Below are 22,550 nucleotides of genomic sequence, written 5' to 3'. Positions count from 1 at the left end.
TGTCAGGCATTAAATACAAAATGAATATGTGTCGAGCTTTACGTCTGCAGAACCTGACCTCTGGTCTCTGTGCATATGGCGTTGATTCAAAATTCTTACTGTGATTAAAATAACTTTTATAGATCTGAGAGCCCACACTCTTAACATGTAGGTATAGGCAATAAAACCACAGGGAAAACATCATTAGCAGCGGGGCTGTTCTCCGTTTTAAAAAGAGCTGTTCTCTCTGCTTTAATCCCACCATCAAACATTCCCCAGCCAAAGATATTTTATGAACACTTAACACAGTTTGTCTACTTCAGGTCTTTTGGTCGGAGTTATATGCCTCTTGCTATATGCTGCTGGCAGGACTCAAGGTCTGGATGTCCAAATAAGTTTTACAGGCTGCTCAGGCTGCCCCTCCATTTCGAGCCTCCACTGGAAAAATACAAGCCTCTCATGATGTGTTGAGATGTGGAAATATCAGGGTGTAGGTTATTCAGACATTTTAAATCTGCAGTGAGCAAGAGATTTATAAACTCTGCGCTTGGTTATGACTAAAGCTGGAACAGGCCTCTGAGCCTTCATGCTGGAAAGTTAGACGACATTAGCTTCTCACAGTCGCTTTATTTCACTGTCTGCGTCTGCAGTTTCTTCTGGCTGTTTGTGGATGCAAAAGACTCAAATTCAGCTCCCGTTTGCACATTTAAATGTCCTTTAATTTTGTTTGATTAGTTTAAGATTATGAATCAAATCTTTGGGCATTTACAAGACTTTCATGTCAGCTGATTGTGAGAGATGATGCAAATACAAAAGCTGATATTGATATTTTCCCATATATATATAATGAAGTTAACCAAATTTCATATGAAAATATGCAAAGAAGTGTCTGTTTTCCCCTGAACGAGCCTTTGAAGTAGCAGTTAGACTATCATGAGACACCCACAGGCTCCATTAAAGCCTAGACTTAGGAAATTCTTTCTGGCTTAGCGGTTTCTTGAGGAAGTGTGGTTCATAAAAAAAAAAAAAAAAGATTGACAACAGGGCTGATTAATGTTGGATTTCAATATAAAGATCTAATCCAGTCTGAATCATAGACTGTGTGCACAGTCTGGTCAGGAGTTACCATCTGACCTCAGAAAACATGTGATACAGTCTCCTGAGCTTCCAAGAGCTTCAGTGAAACATCAGTTATAAGCTAGGAGTAATAAAGATTCTGTCTTTATTATTATTATGCAACCCCATCTCAAATTGAAATGTCTAATCATGTAAAGAAATATTTGCTCCCAAAGTGCAGCCTTTTTTGGCCTTTTCTTTCCCTCCATGTCATGTGACCGACAACAATCGTCTTGATTGACAGTAAAAGCTTTTGGCAGCAGGATACGTTGGGGATCAAACACAAGACTTTCTCCCAGTAGACACGGTTTCATGTCCTGTCTGATTGCATGTTTTTTCATTTCATTTTTTGGCCTTCTTTTCATAACTTTTATGGGCAGAATTGTAGGCGCTGCCAAAGCGCGGAGGGGGTCTGGTTTGGCGGGCTCAGGATTTCATGTCTGCTTTTTGCAGATGATGTGGTCCTGTTCACGTTATCAAGCCAAGATCTTCAGCTCTCAGTGGAGCGGTTTGCTGATGAGGATGAAACAGCAGAGATGAGAGGATGCAGCGGCCTCTTTGGACCGAAAGGGAGGGGCTGCCTCAAGTTCAAAGATGAGTCCAAGTATCTCTGGGTCTTGCTCGTAAATTGGGGGAAAATGTGGGGTCGGTGCAGCATCTGGACTCTATAATCGACATTAATGCTCTCATCCGTGGTCAGGATTGTGGCTGGTGACTGACAGAACAATGTTCTTATTGCTTTCAGGAGCTTAAGGTCGGTTATGGGACTTTCACCCAAGAGATTGGGGTTCATGTTTCATCTTGCACCTCGAAATATTTAAGTCTTTTTTCAGGCCTGATGTTAAATTTTATGGCTCAGTTTTATTTTCAGCCTCTGGTTATTTTTAGTGTCACAGTGGTTAACCATAATTGTTTTCCTATCATTTAAAAGTCGCATTACTATTGATCTTTTATTTACTTCCATTTGTGCTCTATTGATGCAACTTAAAGATATGACTCAGACCCAGGTGACTTTATGTCCTGGCTGGAAACCTTTATGGATTTCCCTCTTTAGTTTCCTTTTGTAGACTTACTTTCACAGTTTTTTTAGTAGTATTGTTTTTTTAAAAGCTAATTTTCTATCATTTGTATGCTTGCTTTCATTTTCAGACCCTTTCTGCTTTTGTTTTCAGTGGCGTCATGTCAAACGAAGGAATTTCATGTGGGACAAAGTCTTTAGATCCTATTTGGTTTAATCACTGGTTTTCAGTTTAGTTTTATTTTCTTCCACATTCAGCTGCTGTAACTCAAACAACGAACTTTCTCACAGGAAACAGTGGTTTGTGTGCTGTTGTTCACATTCTTTGAGCATTTCTGTAATCATACTTTAAACTTGCTGTTTTTTACATTACTTAGGGTACATGTTCAGTCTCCGTGGTTTTGTTTATAAAATGATGGTTACACTGTGGACCAACAAACTCATTACACCATGAGAGTAAGACATGAAGCATCTGTAGTTGTCAGAAGCAACAAAGGTTATCTACGCACTCATGGCTCACTGCATACTCCTCCACAGCAGTGATATAGTCTTGGCCCGATGGTGGCGCTAAAGGGAGAGTCAAGAGTTCAGATTCACCCTCTGAACCTCCAACATGGAACCATTTACATAATCAAAGCATCTCAAGGGATAAAATGGTCCCATATTTCACAAAGAAAAGCAAAAGATGATATAAAACTCTACATTATTTACCAGAATCTCCGGGCACATCGATTACTGTCCAGCTAAATGTGGCTCAATTTTCTCAATTTTAACTGATTAAATTCAGCTTTTACATTCAAATCTAATAACATGGCAGTCACGTGAGACATTATACAGCTGAATAACAGAAATCCAACTTGTTCCGTGACTAACGTCCAGTCACAGTTTGGACTTTTTATGACTAAAGTTTCAATTTAGATGAATCTACAAGTTCACTGGCAATCCTTTAAATCGAAATTTCAAAGCTGGAATGAGTCACAGTTTGTTCACGGCTTATATTTCTCTGTTTCACTCTGGATTTTTTTTTTATAAATCTGCCAATTTTTACTGAGACTACCTGGAAGAGCACTTTGGGTGGGCTTCTCTCTGCCGTCATCACAACAGCAGAGACTCGGAGCAACCCGTCATAACAACATTTCCCGGTTTATCACCCCAGAGAGCTGGTTTATGTCTGAAAAACCTGGAGACTTTGGGCTGCTGTTTCTTTATAGGCATGGAAACACACACACGCACGCACACGCATGCACGCACACACACACGCACACACACACACACACACACACACAAGCACACGCATGCACGCACACACACACACACACACACACACACACACACGCACACACACTCCCTGACCAGAGCAGGGAGGCATATTCGTCTACTATGAGTGCAGTACGTGCATTTTTACGCGCGCACACACACACACACACACACACGTGCGCTGTATCAGTAATAAGGCCTGGGAGCTGTTGCTGTGTTAGAGGTAATTACTCCATGCAGCTCAGCGTGGCTTTGATGGAAAGTTTTAGACCAACTGGCTCGACTTAAAGAAGCCTCAACTCCGCTGCTTTTTAACAAGAACTCTTTACGGCAGCTTTTACTCTCCTTACTCTCTTAAACACTTAATGCATTTTGGAAACATTTTCGATCTATTTCGCACAGAAAAACAACCCTTCTTCTATATGTCGGTATCTGCTCCTGTGGAGCTCTGTTAACACGCTGTCAAATACATTGTGCTCTCCAGTGATTTTTCTTCCCCCGGTAGCGAAGCAAAGCAAAGGTTCTTTATGACGCTGAGGTTTGCAAGCTTTGTCTGCACGCGGCATCTGACTCATGTGGGACCATGTTGGGTGAGACGACGGCTTCCCTTCTCAAACCACTAACAGCCAGTTGTGTGTGTATTGCAAGTGGTCTGGTCCACAGCCTGTGTGTGATGTGTCTGCTGTGGTAGCAGAGCGGAGGTTTGTGTAGGCCCTGCACGCCCGCCTGTTGACTTTCCAGCCTGACTGCTGCTCTTCTTCTCTGCCGTTGGCCAGAAACATGGTGTATTTTTGGAACATCATTACTCAGGTTCTGAGTTTTTAGCTGAAGCGATGCAAAGCGTTTCAAAGGAGTTGCCTTTAAAGGCTCGAATGTCCAAATATGAAGGAGCGACCAGGAAACTACCCCAAAAGTGGAATGAAGTATACTTCCCTGCATGTTAAAAAGTAAAACTCAGATAATCAGCGATTTGGCATCCCAAGTGTGCTCACTGAATTGCAAATGTGCTGCTCTGGGCAATATAAGCCAATCTAATCCCTGCTTTGACATCATTGCTCTGGATGCACTCACTCGCACACTCGCACATATACACACATTTCAGTGTTTAATGCACATCTGCGTCAGCAAAACTCCATACACAAACAATACCGATGCAGATGTCCAAGAGCAATTTCTGCTCGCTCATAGCACAGAAATAGACTCCGAGCTTTTTTGTGTGCTGTGTGACACTATACAGCCATATGGATATGATTAGAAACACTAAGGTTAATATATATTTTATGTCCTTTCGTTCGTGTTTGCACAACTATTGCCTTTTAATCTTTTGATACCAATTAAATTAGATATGTTTTATTCTTAATATTAAAAGTTTTCCAAGCAGGTTTAAAATCTGCAGCTCTAGTTTCTGTATCCTGGAGGTAGTTGTGATTTTAAAAGGCAGATTTGTTTTGCAGGAGGCCTTCACAAACATTAATTATAGCCCTGTTTGAATTCTTTCTTTAATTGGAAAACTTCTAAGCGTGCATAGACAGAGGAGGAAGGTTTTTCAGTCATACAGGCCTGAGGTTATTCACCCAAAGAGCTTACTCAAGCACATCATGCCTCCAAGACCTGCTGCCTTACGTAACCGAAGTTCCGTAGCTCATCCACAAATTACAGTATAATCCTCTGTTGCTATGGATACAGATGTCCCAACGGGCCTCCCCTGTACTCTGAAAGAGGAGCGACCTTGATTAATAAATGCCAGTTGTAGTGGAGCAGCACAAAGCTGCTCCACTACAGAAATAATAAAAGGTCTTGTGACAGTAGTAAAAATGTTAATATAGACAAGGGATGGGGGTAAATCAGTGCTGGGGCAATTAGGCATCTGCCCCTGCTGAGGTGCCCTTAAGCAAGATGAGGAATTACTGATGGGCCCTGACGTCTGAGCCCCCTGTAGGGGGGGAAAGTGAAAAGAGAAATGACAATGAACCAATGGGGCGAAAACATGTTTCCCAACTGGAATGTGAGTAGTTGCCTCGGCAGAGTTACTAGCTGACGAGGCTAATAGGAAACAAACTGAAACTCAAAATTAAAATGAACTAGGTGATGTACAAATCTTCACATTACATTCAAATTGACATTAAATAAGTGTCAACCACCTGATTTGGTTGATATTGCACTATTAAACTAATTCATTTGTATTTAATTAATTCTACTATTGCAGACTCAAAAAGTTATATTTACACATATAGTCAAAAAACTTTGTCCCACTTAATTAATTATAATCCTAGATAGTTGTAACTGTTAAGAAGGTTAAGTTCAGGTATGGAAGTTACTTGAAATGCTAATATTAGCTGGCCATATACAGTACATCATTGCAAATGTTCGCTTCTGTGATGTAGCTAACAGTTGAAATGGTGAAGAAGAAGAGGAAATTGTAAAAATGATCAATTAGATAAAGTTATTTATTTGTTATTTATTCAATTTTAAATAAAGACCAAAAAAACTAGCCTGTATGACTAAAATATTAGCTATAAGTGATTGAAATTTCTTGCTGAGTCATTGCTAAGGCTATAGCTAAAACATAATCAGAAATAATCGATAACTGCCCGAAAATAAGTGGATACATGGATCAAAACAGGTTACCGAGGGAGGGTTATATGGAAAGAAGGTTAATAAAAAAGCTACAGTTGAAATAAATCTAAAAAATAATAAGCCACGTTTACACGTACATGGACAACTATATATTTTTTTCAAATATTTCATTTTCATCCCGAGCTGTGATAAACTTTAACACAAAGGTTATTGGAAACAAGGTTATCAGCTAGCCATAAATAGCTGCGAATGTTTACTATGAAACATAACTCAAGGCAACATTTTAAAAAGTCAGCGAAAAATTGCTTAAATTAATGCTGTGAAATAGTAATGAAATAATCAGAAATTAAATGAATAATTGTAAGATTACACAAAATGTTAAGTCACTGCTAAGGCTAAAAGCCAAAAAAAAAGAAAAAAGCAAGCTCCATGACAAGGAAATAATGGATTGTTTCTCCAGAATGAGTGGGTCAAAATTGGTTTCCATGGAAAAATAGTAATTTATAATAACTGAAATTAAGGAAAATAATGCAGTAATGGTCCATAAAATATTGGAAGAAGAGTTGGGATAGCTAGCTAAATGGCTAAATGGAAATGATAAACATTTAAAAATAATCAGCCCTCTAAAAGTAATGAGAGAATGGTTGTTGCAAATAGCCAGAAGGAAAACAATTTTAGTAGTCAGTGTTTCTTTAATTTCATCACAGTGATTTGAAATAATGGCATTATGTAACCCATTAGCATTTCAAAGTGTTTTTTTAGAAACTGCCAAAAGCAGCAGTGGAATAAATAGCTGAACCGTAAGGAAACAACAACATGGTCAGAGAAAGGGGGAAAAAAATATTTTTGCCTAAAATATATCCTTTGATAAAAGCAACTCTGCATTCTGGAAAACAGTCTAGTTATATACAGTAAATACATTGTGATGTAAAATCAAAGAGGGGGGAATAAGCAATGGTGTTAAGATGAGGCGTCTGAAAGTGGAGGCCACAGAGAAACACCAAGTGGATGGTGTTCATGATTCGGGAGGAATTATGATGTCCTTTGCATCATCAACCGTGTTCTCATGAGGCAAAATAGAGAGTACATCATAATGATCAGTGACAGATGAGTCCATGCTACAGGTGGAAAGACTGCATTTGTCAACGACAGAGTTTATCTGAGTAAAAGGTCAAAGACCTGATGACTTTATACCTCGAAGAACCACCTAAAAATTCAATTTTAATCCAGTCCTTCTTGAGACAAGACATCATCTGATACAGTATTTCCTTTTTTATTATTATTACATTCAGAAGTCACTGTCTTATTCTGTTTGTCAACGTGTTCTTCAGTTTTCCAAATGGGACTTTTAGATTAAATGCTTCTGTCACTTCTGCCTTTTGTTGAATTATCCTGTCTCACTTCAAGCCGTGAATCAAGTCTTCCCTTAATTTCTTTGTGAACTTCAGTGAGCCGTCAAAAGAGCCCTGGGGCTATGAGAGCAGACTCAACTCCCAGCAGGGCTGTGTAGTCTACCTGCACTTGGTGAATAATAACACTGTCTCTGCCTGCAGATGTAGCATATATAGAAACTGGTTAGCATATTACAGTAATCGAGTCAGCTAAAACAGGCAGCGGTGTTGTAGATGTGTCTGTGGGTGGCTGCTGAGATACAAAATCAGATATAAAGTACTGGAATAAAGATATATTGGATTAGAGCTGGCAGAGGCTAAGACATTTCATCTTATTACAATTATCAAACGTGATGAAAAATATCTGTCCTTTTGCTACTGCTTTTCTTTCCTCTATCTTTCTCTTCACATTTTAGCACCCAGACTCTTACTATGGAGTCATTAAAAGGGAATAATGCTTCATAGATGTCATCAAGATTTAAATGTCATACTGCTTTCATGATATGTTCAAGTCACCCACATACCATTAAAATAACTCACTCTTAAGGTGTGGGCTGCTAATAAGCCTGACGGTCTCTTTTCTTTATAAGTCTTATCCTAAGCATTGGTATTGTGACTTGTGGTATTTTGTTTATCTTGGCGTTCTTGTATTCTCTTCTTTAGGGCTATTGTTAAGTGTTTCATGTTAAAAGCTTCTGGCCTTCTGTCTTCCTCTTTTGTGATTGTTCCTACCTGTGTCTTATTCATTAGGTCGTGCCCTGTGGAAAGCACCTAGAGACAACTTCTGTTGTACCAGACGCTATATAAATAAAATTTAATTGACATTTTTTTTATTTAAATTGTTTGATAAAGACTGGTTTTGAAGCCCCTTTTTGTTTGTACGGGTACGTCCATGTTTCTTGGGAAGGCAATGGGAACACGCCTACTGTACATCAATCAAAATCAGTAATTTCACCCGGCATGGTACAAAAAGATTAACACCCCTCAGAGATGTCATGAGTGTGAAATCAAACGACTGAGACCAAAACGGCTGTGTAAAGCAGGCTGTAAATATGTTTATCTCTGCTCTAAAGTTGGACATTTTAACATGCAGCCAGCCTTCAATGGAAGGTTGAGGAAATAAGAATGCCGAACAAAATGCCTGACTGATTGACCCCCCCCACCAAAGAAAAATGGATAAAGACGCAGCCACATTTTACATGTAATTTACGTGCATGTTAAACTTTTCATGCATCTTATTATGGTGTTTAAATGACAGGTCAGATGGTTAGGATAGCGGTAAAAGTACAGGGTAGGGTGTCCTCCTGTCATAGTAGCATAATTTGAAGAAGGGACATGTAATTATCCAACAAGACATGATTTCATTACACGATTACATGATAGCAGACTGCATCATTTGACATGGGGTGATTGATTTTGCATAATTGATTTGACAGTGTCAGTACGGTGGCTTGGTGGTTAGCACTGTGGCCTCACAGCAAGAAGGTTTGCGGTTTGACTCCCTGGCCCGGCAGGGGTTCTGTGTGGAGTTTGCATGTTCTCCCCGTGCTTGCGTGGGTTCCTTCTGGTTACTCTGCCTTCCTCCCACAGTCCAAAAACATGCATAGTAGGTTAATTTTAGGTTAATTTTAGAGCTCAACGCTCTAAAAACAGTGGAGATGATAGTGAACTACAGGAGGAACGCAGCCCCACCGGCCCCCCTCACCCTGTGTGACTCCCCAGCAGACACGGTGGAGTCCTACCGCTTCCTGGGGACCATCATATCTCAGGACCTCAAGTGGGAGCTGAACATCACCTCCCTCACCAAAAAAGCCCAGCAGAGGATGTACTTCCTGCGGCAGCTGAAGAAATTCAACCTGCCAAAGACAATGATGGTGCAGTTTTACACGGCCATCATTGAGTCCATCCTCACCTCCTCCATCACCATCTGGTACGCTGCTGCCATTGTGAAGGACAGAAGCAGGCTGCAGCGTATCATCCGCTCTGCAGAGAAGGTGATTGGCTGCAATCTCCCATCTCTCCAGGACCTGCACGCCTCCAGGACCCTGAGGCGTGCAGGAAAGATTGCAGCAGACCCCTCCCACCCCGGACACAAACTGTTCCAGACTCTTCCCTCTGGCAGGAGGCTGCGGTCCATCAGGACCAAAACCTCACGCCACAAGAACAGTTTTTTCCCGTCTGCAGCCTTCCTCATCAACAAGGCCCCGGTCCCCCCTCCCCCCCCCCCCCCCCGACTACCACGGACTGCCCCCCATCCCACTCTACGTTACATTAACGTAAAAACTCCAATCCCGTAACTTTTGCACAGACTCATATCCGGCACTTTACAAACCTCATTGTACATTTCTGTCTATACCTTCTACCTATCCTAAGTTCCTAAGTCACTTTTGTACAGACTCACCCGGCACTTTAAAACCTCATTTTGTACATTTCCGGTCTACATTTTATTTCACTGTTTATACTTTTTATTATTGTTTATACATGTCATTTTATTTTATCTCTTATATATTTGTTTTTTATATTTGTATTGTGTTGCACCAATCCCCATAACAATTTCCTCGTGTGAAAACTTGGCAATAAACCCTTTTCTGATTCTGATTCTGATTCTGATTCTGAATTGATGATTCTAAGGCCCTGTTTACACTTAGCAAAAACTGTGGTGTTTTCATGCGTTTTGGCCGTTCGTTTACACGAAAACGAAGCTCAAAGTCACCAAAAACTATCAGCTCTGAAAACCCCGGCCAAAGTGGAGATTTGCAAAAACTCTGTCTTCAAGTCTGCTTGTAAACAGAGGGAAACGGACATTTAGGCTTCAGAACGTCACATTGTGCAACAGAAACGTCTCCAGCGTCATGTGTGCGACCTGTGTTTACAATTTGTTTGGCCACCGTCAATATTTTCTTTTATTTTACTTGACTTTTATTCTAAAGTCACACTTAGACTCTCGTTCCATCTTGGAAGTAACTGGATGTTACTCGTGTCATTTGTTGATGTTTTTTTCCAGGATTCCGATTGGCTAGCATGACTTTATGCTTCTCGTTACACTGCCCCCTGTAGGTTTGGCAGCTCATAGCACCTTAACAGCGTATTTATGTGGGTTCATGTAAATGGTGGTATTTTTCATTTTATAAATACAAAAAACGAATATGTGTAAACGTGGCCTAAATTGCCTGTAGGTGTGAGTGTGAGTACAGTATTTCTGGTTGTTTGTCTGTATATGTGGCACTGTGATGGACTGGCGACCTGTCCAGGGTGAAACCCTGCCTCTCACCTGTAATGAGCTGGGATAGGCTCCAGCAGACCCCCGTGACCCTGCGAAGGATAAAGGGGGTATAGAAAATGGATGGATGGATGGATGGATGGATGGATGGATGGATGATTTGACAGTTTATGATTTTGCTGACCATTTTCAGCAGGGTAAATCTTATATACAGGGTCCCTCTACTCTCTGCAGCAGTACTGTTTCAGCTAAATAGTGTGAGATGAGTTAAAGCCGTTAAAGGAATGCAACTGAAACTGATATCTCAACATTAAATTTCTCCTTGGTGTTAGTGTCAAACACTAAGAGAAAACTGTTTTGTGCAACTAGGTCCTGATGATGACAGCCAGGTCTCCTTTCTTATTTACTCTGTACAGAGATTCCTTTAAATTCTATAAATCCTTAATCACTATGATAATTATTATTGATAATAAAATTCCCCAATTATTTGCAATTTTGCATTGAATTTTGCTTACATTTCTAGTTCTTCCATGTTCGTTCATTGAAGGATGAAATGCAAACCATCTTTGCAACTGAAGCATAATCTGTTGATACCGATTTACATTTTGAAAAGTGCTTTCCTTTTACATTGAAAAACTCTTATATTCTTCTAATGTCCTTGGCACACTTTATTAAGTGTCAGTACCGATCATGAAATTCAACTATGTCTTTATCTTTTAAAGAAAAGATACTACTGTACTTCCATTTCTGCATCTGATATTTGTTTTGTTCTCATTAATACAGGATTAAAGTGCTTTCTATTGTGTTTGCATGTGCATTTTATAACATGTTCCCACATTTTGGGTAACTGGGTTGCAAAAAAGAACAATTTCATGCATGTTTTTCACTGTTATTAGTATAATTTTTATAATTACAGACATACACCTGTGATAGAGAGAAGTACCACTGAATTGTTATTTTGAGATGAATTACTCAACATATCTGGATTTATATACTGTTGGGATCTAGGCAGCCGTGACAGTAGACATGTCAAATTAAAGGCACGTGGGCCAAAATGGACAGGTGACCTGTACAGGGTGTTCCCCTGTCTTAGACCCTGCGCCATGATGGCATCTACCCACTGGATGGCAGTATCTCAAATTAAGCTGTTTCCTACAACTTTTTTGTGGTAAAGTAACTGATTTGCAACAAAAATGTCACAGAAGAGAAAGATAAAAAAGAGGAAAAGCAACTTAAAGAAGTGAAGCAAAAGCATGTTTCTGACTAAGGGAGACGAGCAAGTATATGTTTATAGTAGCAGATTTGTCCATCAAGTGTTTGACACACCTCTACAACAGTGCTGAATTTATATTTATTATCCATAATTAAATACAGAGGCAGTCATGTACTATGATTAAAGGAAATAAGTAACTTAAATTAACTTAAAAAAAATAATAATACTGAAACTGCCCTCAGATATTTAAAGGGATTTAGATCAGGACTGATAGAAAGGCCACTTCAGAATGGTCCAATGTTTTGTTCTTCACCATTCTTGGGTGTTTTTGGGTCCTTATCCTGTTGGAAGACCTATGAACTGCAACTGATACCAAGTTTTCTGTCTCTAGGGAGGAACATTTTGCTTCAGAATGGCTTGATAATCTTGAGATCTCGCTGTACCCTGCTCAGTTTCAGGACACCCTGCAAGGAGAACATAACAGAGCCTCCTCCATGTTCCACAGTAGCTGCAGCAGTCTTCTTTGGATGCTTCATTTTTGCATCTGTGAACATAGAGCCAATGTGACTTGCCAAAGAAACTCCTTATTTTGACCAAAGGACATTCTCTCAGTGTCACGGTTTTGGCATTTTGTCAGAGTTTTAGTAGTTAGGTTCCTGTTTTATTTTGAAACCCAATGTCCTTGTGTTTAGGTCTTGTCTTTCCCTTGCTCCCTGCTGATCTGTGCTGTTACCTCCACCACGTCTCATGTCATGTTTTTGTTTTTATGTCAAACTTAGGCTGTTGTTTGTTTTTTTTTAATTCCTCCTTAGCAGTGCTTTTTGTTCAATAAACCACATTTTTGGAAATCCTGCCGCCTCCGTCTCCTACATCTGGGTCCTACTCATCCAAACCCTGACACCCAGAGGCTTTGTGGCTTGTTAATATACTTTTTAACAAAATGTATCAAGTCCAATCTGGCCGGTTCATGCAACCTGTTCAATCTTTCTTTTTATTTTACTGGTATTGTTGGAGAGCCTTGAGATGACATGTGTCATTATTATAATGATAATATATAATATATAATGATGTAATAAAAAATTAAATTGAATTAAATTGAATTGTGATATATACATAAAGGACACACTTTGGTTTAACATGTCACAATGGTCCAATTATTTTCCATCTTTTCTATTCTATTTTTTTATTTTCTATTTTTTTTAATTTAGTAATAAAAAATGAAAATGATTCTTTATAACCAAAAACCAAAAGCAATGTCTGATTTCCATTAGTTGATTTTCAGTCAATTCTTATTTATTAGGATTTCTTTTTCAGTTACAAGTTATTTCCATGACTTTTGTTGGAAAAAAGTAGTTTGACACCCCTCTGTTGGATGATAAAGTTGTGAAAGTAGATGAACCAGATGGTGGAGTGCCTTGAGATGACATGTGTCATTATTATAATGATAATATATAATATATAATGATATAATAAAAATGTGAATGAAATTGAATTGTCATATCTACGTAAAGGACACACTTTGGTTTAACATGTCACAATGGTCCAATTATTTTCCATCTTTTCTAGAGGTACCCATCCAATTTGTCAAGGCTAGCATCATTATTTAATTTTTATGTATTTATTTTATTAACACATGATTCTTTTGAAACAAAAACCGAAAGCAATGTCTGATTTCCATTAGTCGATTTTCAGTCAATTCTTATTTATTAGGATTTTTTTTTTTCAGTTACAAGTTATTTCCATGACTTTTGTTGGGAAAAAAGTAGTTTGAGACTCCTCTGTTGGATGATAAAGTTGTGAAAGTAGATGAACCAGACACTGAGGTACTACACACTAGAATGATACAATACAGGACACACCCAGAGGCTTTTTCCTGATTAGTTACATGGTTATACTCGAGCTTTCCCCCAAACCTGCACATAAATACACTGCATGAGTGTGTTTAGCAGCAGATGAGAGATTTTCATCCCAGTCCTGTTACCTCCAGCACGTCTCATGTCATGTTTTTGTTTTTCTGTCAAACTTAGGCTCTTGTTTGTTTTTTTTATTCCTCCTCAGCATGCTTTTTGTTCAATAAACCACATTTTTGCAAATCCTGCCACCTCCGTCTCCTACATCTACTCATCTAAACCCTGACACCCAGAGGCTTTGTAGCTTGTTAATATACTTACAAAATTTGTCAAGTGTAATCTGGCCGGTTCATGCAACCTGTTGGTTTCTTTAGCAAAGCAATAATCTTTCTTGTTATTTTACTGGTATTGTTGGAGTGCCTTGAGATGACGTGTCATTATTATAATTATAATATATAATGATATAATAAAAAATGTGAATAAAATTGAATTGTGATATCTACGTAAAGGACACACTTTGGTTTAACATGTCACAATGGTCCAATTATTTTCCATCTTTTCTAGAGGTACACATCCAATTTGTCAAGGCTAGCATCATTATTTAATTTTTATGTATTTATTTTATTAACACGTTTCTTTTGAAACAAAAACCAAAAGCAATGTCTGATTTCCATTAGTTGATTTTCAGTCAATTCTTATTTATTAGGATTTTTCTTTTCAGTTACAAGTTATTTCAATGACTTTTGTGGGAAAAAGTAGTTTGACACCCCTCTGTTGGATGATAAAGTTGTGAAAGTAGATGAACCAGACACTGAGGTACTAGTACACACTAGAATGATACAATACAGGACATACACTCATATCGGTGTGTTTAGCAGCAGAGGAGAGATCTTCATCCCAGTCCTGTCTCATGTCATGTTTTTTTATGTCAAACTTAGGCTCTTTTTTTTTTTTACTTTTTGACACAATTTATCAAGTCCAATCTGGCCGGTTCATGCAACCTGTTGGTTTCTTTAGCAAAGCAATAATCTTTCTTGTTATTTTAATGGTATTGTTGGAGGGCCTTGAGATGACATGTGTCATTATTATAATGATAATATATAATATATAATGATATAATAAAAAATGTGAATGAAATTGAATTGTGATATCTACGTAAAGGACACACTTTGGTTTAACATGTCAAAATGGTCAAATTATTTTCCATCTTTTCTAGAGGTACCAATACAATTTGTGTAGGCTAGCATCATTATTTCATTTTTATGTATTTATTTTATTAATACATGATTCTTTTGAAACAAAAACCAAAAGCAATGTCTAATTTCTTTTGTGTTAATTCCGATATTCATTCTTATGCCACAAGGCACAAAGATGATTTTAATTTACCGTTTTGTAGAACATGGAAACATCAATCTTTCATCACTTACAGAGGCCCCCACTTGTGGAATTCACTCAATAAATCTCTTAAATCATCACCATCCTTGCCAATATTCAAAAAACATTTAAAGAACTTTCTTATTGTTTCATCTTTGTAGTGTTCATTATTCTTCCTGATTATTCTTTCTGAGTTACATTTTCTTTAGTTTTTTTGTTTTTTTACTCCCCCTTGTGTAGCTTTTGTTTTATTTTTTATTCATATATAGAAATGATTCTATATAAGCCACCAGGCCTCTTCCTTTCCTTGCATATTATTTCATTGTTTTTCCTTTTTTGTTCAATTTGTCTTATTGCTAAATAAATAAACTAAACTAAAACTAAATTTCCAATTCTTATTTATTAGTATTTTTTTTTTCAGTTACAAGTTATTTCAATGACTTTTGTGGGAAAAAGTAGTTTGACACCCCTCTGTTGGATGATAAAGTTGTGAAAGTAGATGAACCAGACTTAATAATAATACTATACAGGACACACCCAGAGGCTTTTTCCTGATTAGTTACACGGTTATACTGGAGCTTTTCCCCAAACCTGCACATAAATACACTCATATCGGTGTGTTTAGCAGCAGATGAGAAATTTTCATCCCAGTCCTGTTACCTACAGCACGTCTCATGTCATGTTTTTGTTTTTCTGTCAAACTTAGGCTCTTGGTTTTTTTTTTTTATTCCTCCTCAGCATGCTTTTTGTTCAATAAACCAGATTTTTGCAAATCCTGCCGCCTCCGTCTCCTACATCTGGGTCGTACTCATCCAAACCCTGACACCCAGAAGCTTTGTGGCTTGTTAATATACTTTTTAACAAAATGTATCAAGTCCAATCTGGCCGGTTCATGCAACCTGTTGGTTTCTTTAGCAAAGCAATAATCTTTCTTGTTATTTTACTGGTATTGTTGGAGTGCCTTGAGATGACATGGGTCATTATTATAATGATAATATATAATATATAATGATATAATAAAAAATGTGAATGAAATTGAATTGTGATATCTACGTAAAGGACACACTTTGGTTTAACATGTCACAATGGTCAAATTATTGTCCATCTTTTCTAGAGGTACCAATACAATTTGTCAAGGCTAGTATCATTATTTAATTTTATGTATTTATTTTATTAATACATGATTCTTTTGAAACAAAAACCAAAAACAATGTCTAATTTCTTTTGTGTTAATTCCGATATCCATTCTTATGCCACAAGGCACAAAGATGATTTTAATTTACCGTTTTGTAGAACATGGAAACATCAATCTTTCATCACTTACAGAGGCCCCCACTTGTGGAATTCACTCAATAAATCTCTTAAATCATCACCATCCTTGCCAATATTCAAAAAACATTTAAAGAACTTTCTTATTGTTTCATCTTTGTAGTGTTCATTATTTGATCTGAGTTACATTTTCTTTTGTTTTTTTACTCCTCCTTGTGTAGCTTTTGTTTTATTTTTTATTCATATATGGAAAGGATTCTATACAAGCCACCAGGCTTCTTCCTTTCCTTGCATATTATTTCATTGTTTTTCATTTTTTGTTAAATTTGTCTTATTGCTAAATAAATAAACTAAACTAAAACTAAATTTCAAATTCTTATTTATTAGGATTTTTTTTTTTTCAGTTACAAGTTATTTCAATTACTTTTGTGGGAAAAAGTAGTTTGACACCCCTCTGTTGGATGATAAAGTTGTGAAAGTAGATGAACCAGACACTAGAATAATACAATACAGGACACACCCAGAGGCTTTCTCCTGATTAGTTACACGGTTATACTGGAGTTTTCCCCCAAACCTGCACATAAACACACTCATATATCGGTGTGTTTAGCAGAGAGAGATGTTCATCAGTGACCCCGCCTCTGGTGAATGCAGGGGCTCCATGTGACGCTGGGCTGGAACAAAAATCCAGTATGGCGGAATCTGTCAGGAGATGATTTTTTTCCTGCCCCTGCGCTGAGAAAACCCCCAGAGACCAACATGGGAGATAAATAAAGCCTCGGCGGGACACATGTAGGGGAGGATTCGGACTCCCCCTGGCCTGGTAGGTGAGCTGCCGGCGGGGTTTTGCTGCTTTCTGAATGAATGTGCCGCTTTGATGTTGATACTAAGGGATGCGGCGCGCTGACGGGATTCATCACAACAATGTCCGGCTGAAGTTTCGCTTTCAAAATGTGCCTTTAAACCCACCGAAGTTGAGCCTGAACCGTGTCTGGCCGCGGTAATGGTGGGTTTCACACCTTAAAAACCAATTTGCAAGGGGTTTCCACGGGTTTTTTGTGTGTTTTCCCCCCGTGAGCGGGAAGTGTGCGCCGTGCTGCAACAAGGACGGTGGGTGTTTATTATGCCGATTGTTGCGCTATTTATAGACTACGACGGAGCCGCGGGCTTTAACGTGTTTAACTGCGTTTCCTGGCGTCTAATGTGTTTTTACACGTCTTGCCCGGGTGGAAAACGTTCAAAAAAGCCAAGGTCCAGGCCTGGGTAAGTGTGTGTTTGAGTGTGTGAATGGCTCGGGATGGGCGGTGTAATTCTCTGCATGCGTCAATCTTTTTTTTTTTTTTTTTTTTTTTTTTTTTGTGAATGGGGGCGTATGAAGCTGTTAAACCTACATCCCAGTAATAATAAAGATTATAGCACTTTTTAAGTGTAGATTTCAACAGAGAGCAGGATTGTACTGTTTATAGATCCAAAGAACTTTTAAATAAAAAATCACATTACTTGCTATATTGTTCCCTTATAGTCCCATACATGACATATTGTGTGGAAGTGTGGGGAAACACCTATAAAACCAATCTCATGCCCATATTTTTACTACAAAAAAGAATAGTACGTATAATTATGGGAGCAGAGTACCTGGCGCCAACCAATGCTTTATTTATTAATTTAAATACATTAAAATTCTGGGATCTAGTTAACCTTCAAACCTTATTGATCATATATAACGCACATCATAATCTCCTCCCAAGATGTTCTCAGAGGCCGTTCCAAATCCACAACAGTAAATATGAACTAAGGAACACAGGTATGTTTAAGAAGGCATGGGGAAGAACCAAAAGTAAAGAAAACTGTGTTTCAGTGAAAGGTGTGAAATTGTGGAATTGCTGTGATAAGGATTTAAGAATGTGTACTTCAATTTATGTTTTCAAAAAAATGTTTAAATATAAAATGATAAACAGTTATAAAGAAATTTGTTAATTATGTTGGTATAGCCTATTATAGATTAACATGAAAATAGCACCACTATATACCCCTTTTTGCATTATTGGTTTTACTATTTTTATATAATATAATGCAATGACAGTTTCTCTTTGTTTTCTTTTTATATATTTCTTTTCTTATTTGTGTATTGTCATCCATCGAATGATATACACTGCACAGGATAGGCTATAATAAGCCCTTGGCTTCAGCCTACTCCTTTTTCGGACATTTCTATTTACCTTTTATTTTATTTGTGAAACGAACATGTAAATGTTTCAATGTATTCTGTCCGAAAATAAACCATTCATTCATTCATTCATACTGTGAATTATTATGTAATGCATGTTATTATTATTATTATATACATTGTCCTGGAAAGCATTGTTAGGTTAATTGGGTGCGCCTACCTTTTTGTTTTTTTGTGTGTGTGACAGCTATTCCTGCAGCTTTTTGTCACGATTAATGAAAGTTACCTGCTTATTTGGATGTTTTCAGAAGCTTTTTTTTGTGATAGTGCTCTAATTTTAACCGTCAGACTGGTTTCCATGTGTATGTTTTCATTATTTCTTCACTTTGGGCTGGAGGCCATGTCTCCCCAGTTCTGTCACCTTGCATCAAGCCAGCTCATTTTAGGGACAATGGCCCAGGACACTCACATAAATACCCCTCCCGAGACAGATGAGATGCCCTGGGACAATGGTGTAGTACGTAACCCTCCACCAGCCCCCCCCGCCCCACCCGTGACACACACATTCAACCCCCTCCCTTCCTTACTTTGCTCTTCCATCACAAAGCGCAAGTGTGCGTGCACTGTGCGGTGACCGACTTTTTTTGGGGGGACAATTTGTCCTGAGGCTGCACTGTCTGGCCCTCTTTTCTTGAGACCGACCCCCCACCCCCCCTCGACACACACTCACTCTTTAATGCACGCCTACACACACACACATGTGCCTCCATCCTGCTTCAAAGAACCTCTGAGACCTCTGCCAACACACACAAGGGCGTGAACATGCATGCCAACCCACCCACCCCCACATTAACCTCACCCCCGGGCCGTTTTACCCCAGTTATTTGTAGTGGTATAGTCGATTTGATGCTTTAGGCTCGAGCTGTGATTACATCTGACAACTCTGCTCCAGGCTTAAGGAATCCAGGTTACACACCCCCCCCAAAAAAACAAAGAAAAGTACAATCGTTTATTAGCAGAAACAACAAAAACAGCACACCAATTACTTCCACAAAAAAAGACAAGTGCAACTTTTTTTCTCTTAAACAAATCAAGGGATCAGCATTTTCTGCACGGCAGAAGTCATCTTGATGAGAGAAGTGGGACTGTTCTGCCCAGTTTTACGGTGGAAGTGGTACATCATACTTTTTCCACTTTAAGTCTTTGAGAGCTTCATTTAGAAACAAGACTTTCTGCAGGACAAGCAGTTTATTTCCCTTCATGGTTTATAGCTTCTTGCAGGGTACGGCTGAACTGGAGGCAGCACTGGCGGCTGTTGGAAGGCCATAGCAGCAAATTATTTTTTACTTTTAATACATGAGTCATTAAAAAAAACAAAAACATACCAACTTAAAAACAAAAGGAAATTGCAAAGAGGATTAACGTCTTCTGTGTTTGTATTTCCTAAGTTTCAGATATTATAAAACATAATGGTACATTTGATAAATATAGATTGTGCTTCATCAGAGGCAGAGAAATTAAAATGTTTAGCTTCAGGTTTTTCTAGACAACCAAGTTCAGGACCTGAAGGATATTTGAAACAAAGCCTCAAGTGTTAATGGGTTATTTGATAATTGAGTCAAAGGAAAATAAAGGTAAAAGTGGACTTGGAAAGCACATCCTCCACCAAGGCCTGTGGTCCAGATTGGCACCAAAATTTGACGCCTCGTTTCCGCTCATGCGATACGTCCCTGAAGTCCTTTGCCTCTTATTTGAGCCTCGTATGACGTAGTTGCAAAACTCCACCGTCCGCTGTTCTATAATGTGCGCTGAAGAATTTCAACTAGTGCTGTGATTTTCACGATATTCTGGCATCCAGTGCCATCTAGCTCAATTTACATAACTTGCAAGATTTTTGTTTGTTTGTTTGACGATGTATGATATGTTATGCAGGCTGCAAGTATATGCTGTTATGAAAATAGTTTCTTTCCTGTGGCAGCGCTGAGTTGGCAGAATCATTAGTATCAGTGTTAAATCAATGTACTTCCTCGTATTGACCACCAGGGGGCATGTTCCGTACCGTATACAAATTACAGGGTTTTCTCACACTTCACCAATTTCTATTGAATTTGACTGAATAATAAAATGATAATAGAGAGTACTGACTCTTGATCTGTTAGAGTACCATATTTTCCGCACTATAAGGCACACCTAAAAGCCTTTAATTTTCTAACAAACCGGCAGTGCGCCTTATAATGCAGTGCGCCTTATATATGATCATTACGGTAATTTCTGTTACTGTAGTCAGGGGGATTGTAGCTACTGTAGTTGGTGTCGCCAAAGAAATGGCGCTAAAAACGTCAGGAATCGCCACAGACGTTAAAGACAACAGCAGCGACACTGACTCGCATAATGGCGACTTTGACGAGACGGAGCAAAGCTGGTTTTTATTTTGTTAATAAAGTTTGACATACAGTACTTTTCTTCTTGTTTTTTTTTTGCATTTGCTGTAGGATTTTGTAGCATTTCCTGTAGCGCAGCTCCATCAGGTAGATACATAACTCAACCCCTGCCACTATAGTACGGTATTTTACCAGATATTTAGTGCGCCTTATAGTGCGATGCGCCTTATATATGGAAACAGTTTTAAAATACGTCATTCATTGAAGGTGCAGCTTATAATGCGGAAAATACGGTACATCTTTATATGCTGCTATTTGACATTAAAGCTATCTGTGATCTATTTAGGACAAATATTGATGTTCTTGTCTCTTATTTTGTCTGATAGGTCGGTGCTGGCGCTAGACAGCGAACTGCCGCTCCAATAGGAGACGCCAAACCCGTAAGCTAATGGAGATTGGCTGCCGCCACGGCTGGATTTCTGCTTCCCGCTTCCAGTTTGACCGTCCGGAGTGTTGGATCGGCGCGAGCACGCGCACACTTTTAAATTCACACTCCCGAGCATCCACAGTTTTGGCGGGATAACAGCCTTCCTGTTAATCAATCCTGCACGTGAACACACCTGCCTGCATCTGCACCGCCACACGCACACTGAATCAGGTGTTGGCTGGCTCTACTGTGTGGACGCCCACCTGACCCGCCTGTCAGTGATGACATCACATACCCATCAAGGTAAGACACCAGTTTAGTACTTGGTATGTACTGAATTACTTTAGTGGAACACTACGTGGAAAATTAATCACTTTCTTTTTTAATATGAAATATGTGGGATCTATGCTTTGGGCTCTTGTAAAATACACCTAAAGGCTGAATTATGGTTCTGCGTTACACCAACGCAGAGCATACGCCGTTGCCGTGACGCCGTCGTGAACCCTTCGGACTTCTCCGTCACTCCATTTCGCCGCGGTGCAAAACCCCCCCAGAGCACTAGTTGATACTTTGTTTAGCTTCCGGTTTTTTCCGGTCAGAGTGAATCAAAGAGATAAGGACAACTATTGTGATAAAAAACCAAAACAACCCCCCCAAAAAAATCACACACACACACGAAGAAAAGATGACTGAAAGTTCACTACTGCTTCACGAACAGGAACCGGAAATGCGTTGCTACCAAGCGAACCAATCACAGCCCTCTCGGCCTGTGTTGGGTCTGCGTCGTCTGCGTCGCCTCGACGTAGTTAAATTTTTTGGGAGGTGCACGTCAGGCTACGGCAGTGGTCCTCAACCTTTTTTCAGTGATGTAGCCCCTGTGAAATATTTTTTCAGCCAAGTACCCCCTAACCAGCGCAAAGCAATTTTTGTTGTAAAAAAAAGACCTAAAACAGAGCACTGTGCCATCAGTAACTGATTTATTAAACATAAAATTATTGCTGCTACGCTTCAACCACGACTTCATCGTTGGTCCAAGTGATTGACAGGTGAAGCCAGGTGATTGACAGGTGAAGCCAGGTGATTGACAGGTTAGGTGGAACCATCCTGGTGTGGGGGAGACTCTGTGGTTTTAGGATATTAAGTTGAATAGCCTACTCCTGAAGATAAAATTCATTTTATGAATTTAGACTTATATTTTCCTCAATTATTTATGAAATATTTATTTTTAAAGGATTTTTGCATGGATGCTACTTTTTAAATATATGTATATTTTAAAATCTCAAGTACCCCCTGTAGTGCCTTCAAGTACCC

The 22,550-nt window shown here is 38.8% G+C and overlaps 1 protein-coding gene across 3 annotated transcripts in view; it reads left to right on the top strand.

Moving 5' to 3' along the window:
• Positions 1–16,955: 16,955 nt before the first annotated feature.
• Positions 16,956–22,550, top strand: part of LOC133424824 (histone deacetylase 4-like) — an 80,027-nt gene continuing 74,432 nt past the window's right edge. Inside the window, exons 1-2 of one of the 3 annotated variants that reach the window (XM_061715350.1) lie at positions 16,956–17,087; positions 21,199–21,542. In XM_061715350.1, the coding sequence (XP_061571334.1) occupies positions 21,521–21,542 (22 nt within the window). In that variant the 5' untranslated portion in view covers positions 16,956–17,087; positions 21,199–21,520. Of the gene's footprint in view, positions 17,092–21,198; positions 21,543–22,550 lie in introns of those variants that run through there. The other 2 variants (XM_061715352.1, XM_061715354.1) reach the window with 2 other exon arrangements.

The sequence above is a fragment of the Cololabis saira genome, chromosome 24, assembly GCF_033807715.1.
Source record: "Cololabis saira isolate AMF1-May2022 chromosome 24, fColSai1.1, whole genome shotgun sequence".
In the NCBI taxonomy this organism is placed as follows: domain Eukaryota; kingdom Metazoa; phylum Chordata; class Actinopteri; order Beloniformes; family Belonidae; genus Cololabis; species Cololabis saira.
Note: the sequence above shows the minus strand (reverse complement) of the source record. Positions and strands in the feature narration are given on the sequence as shown.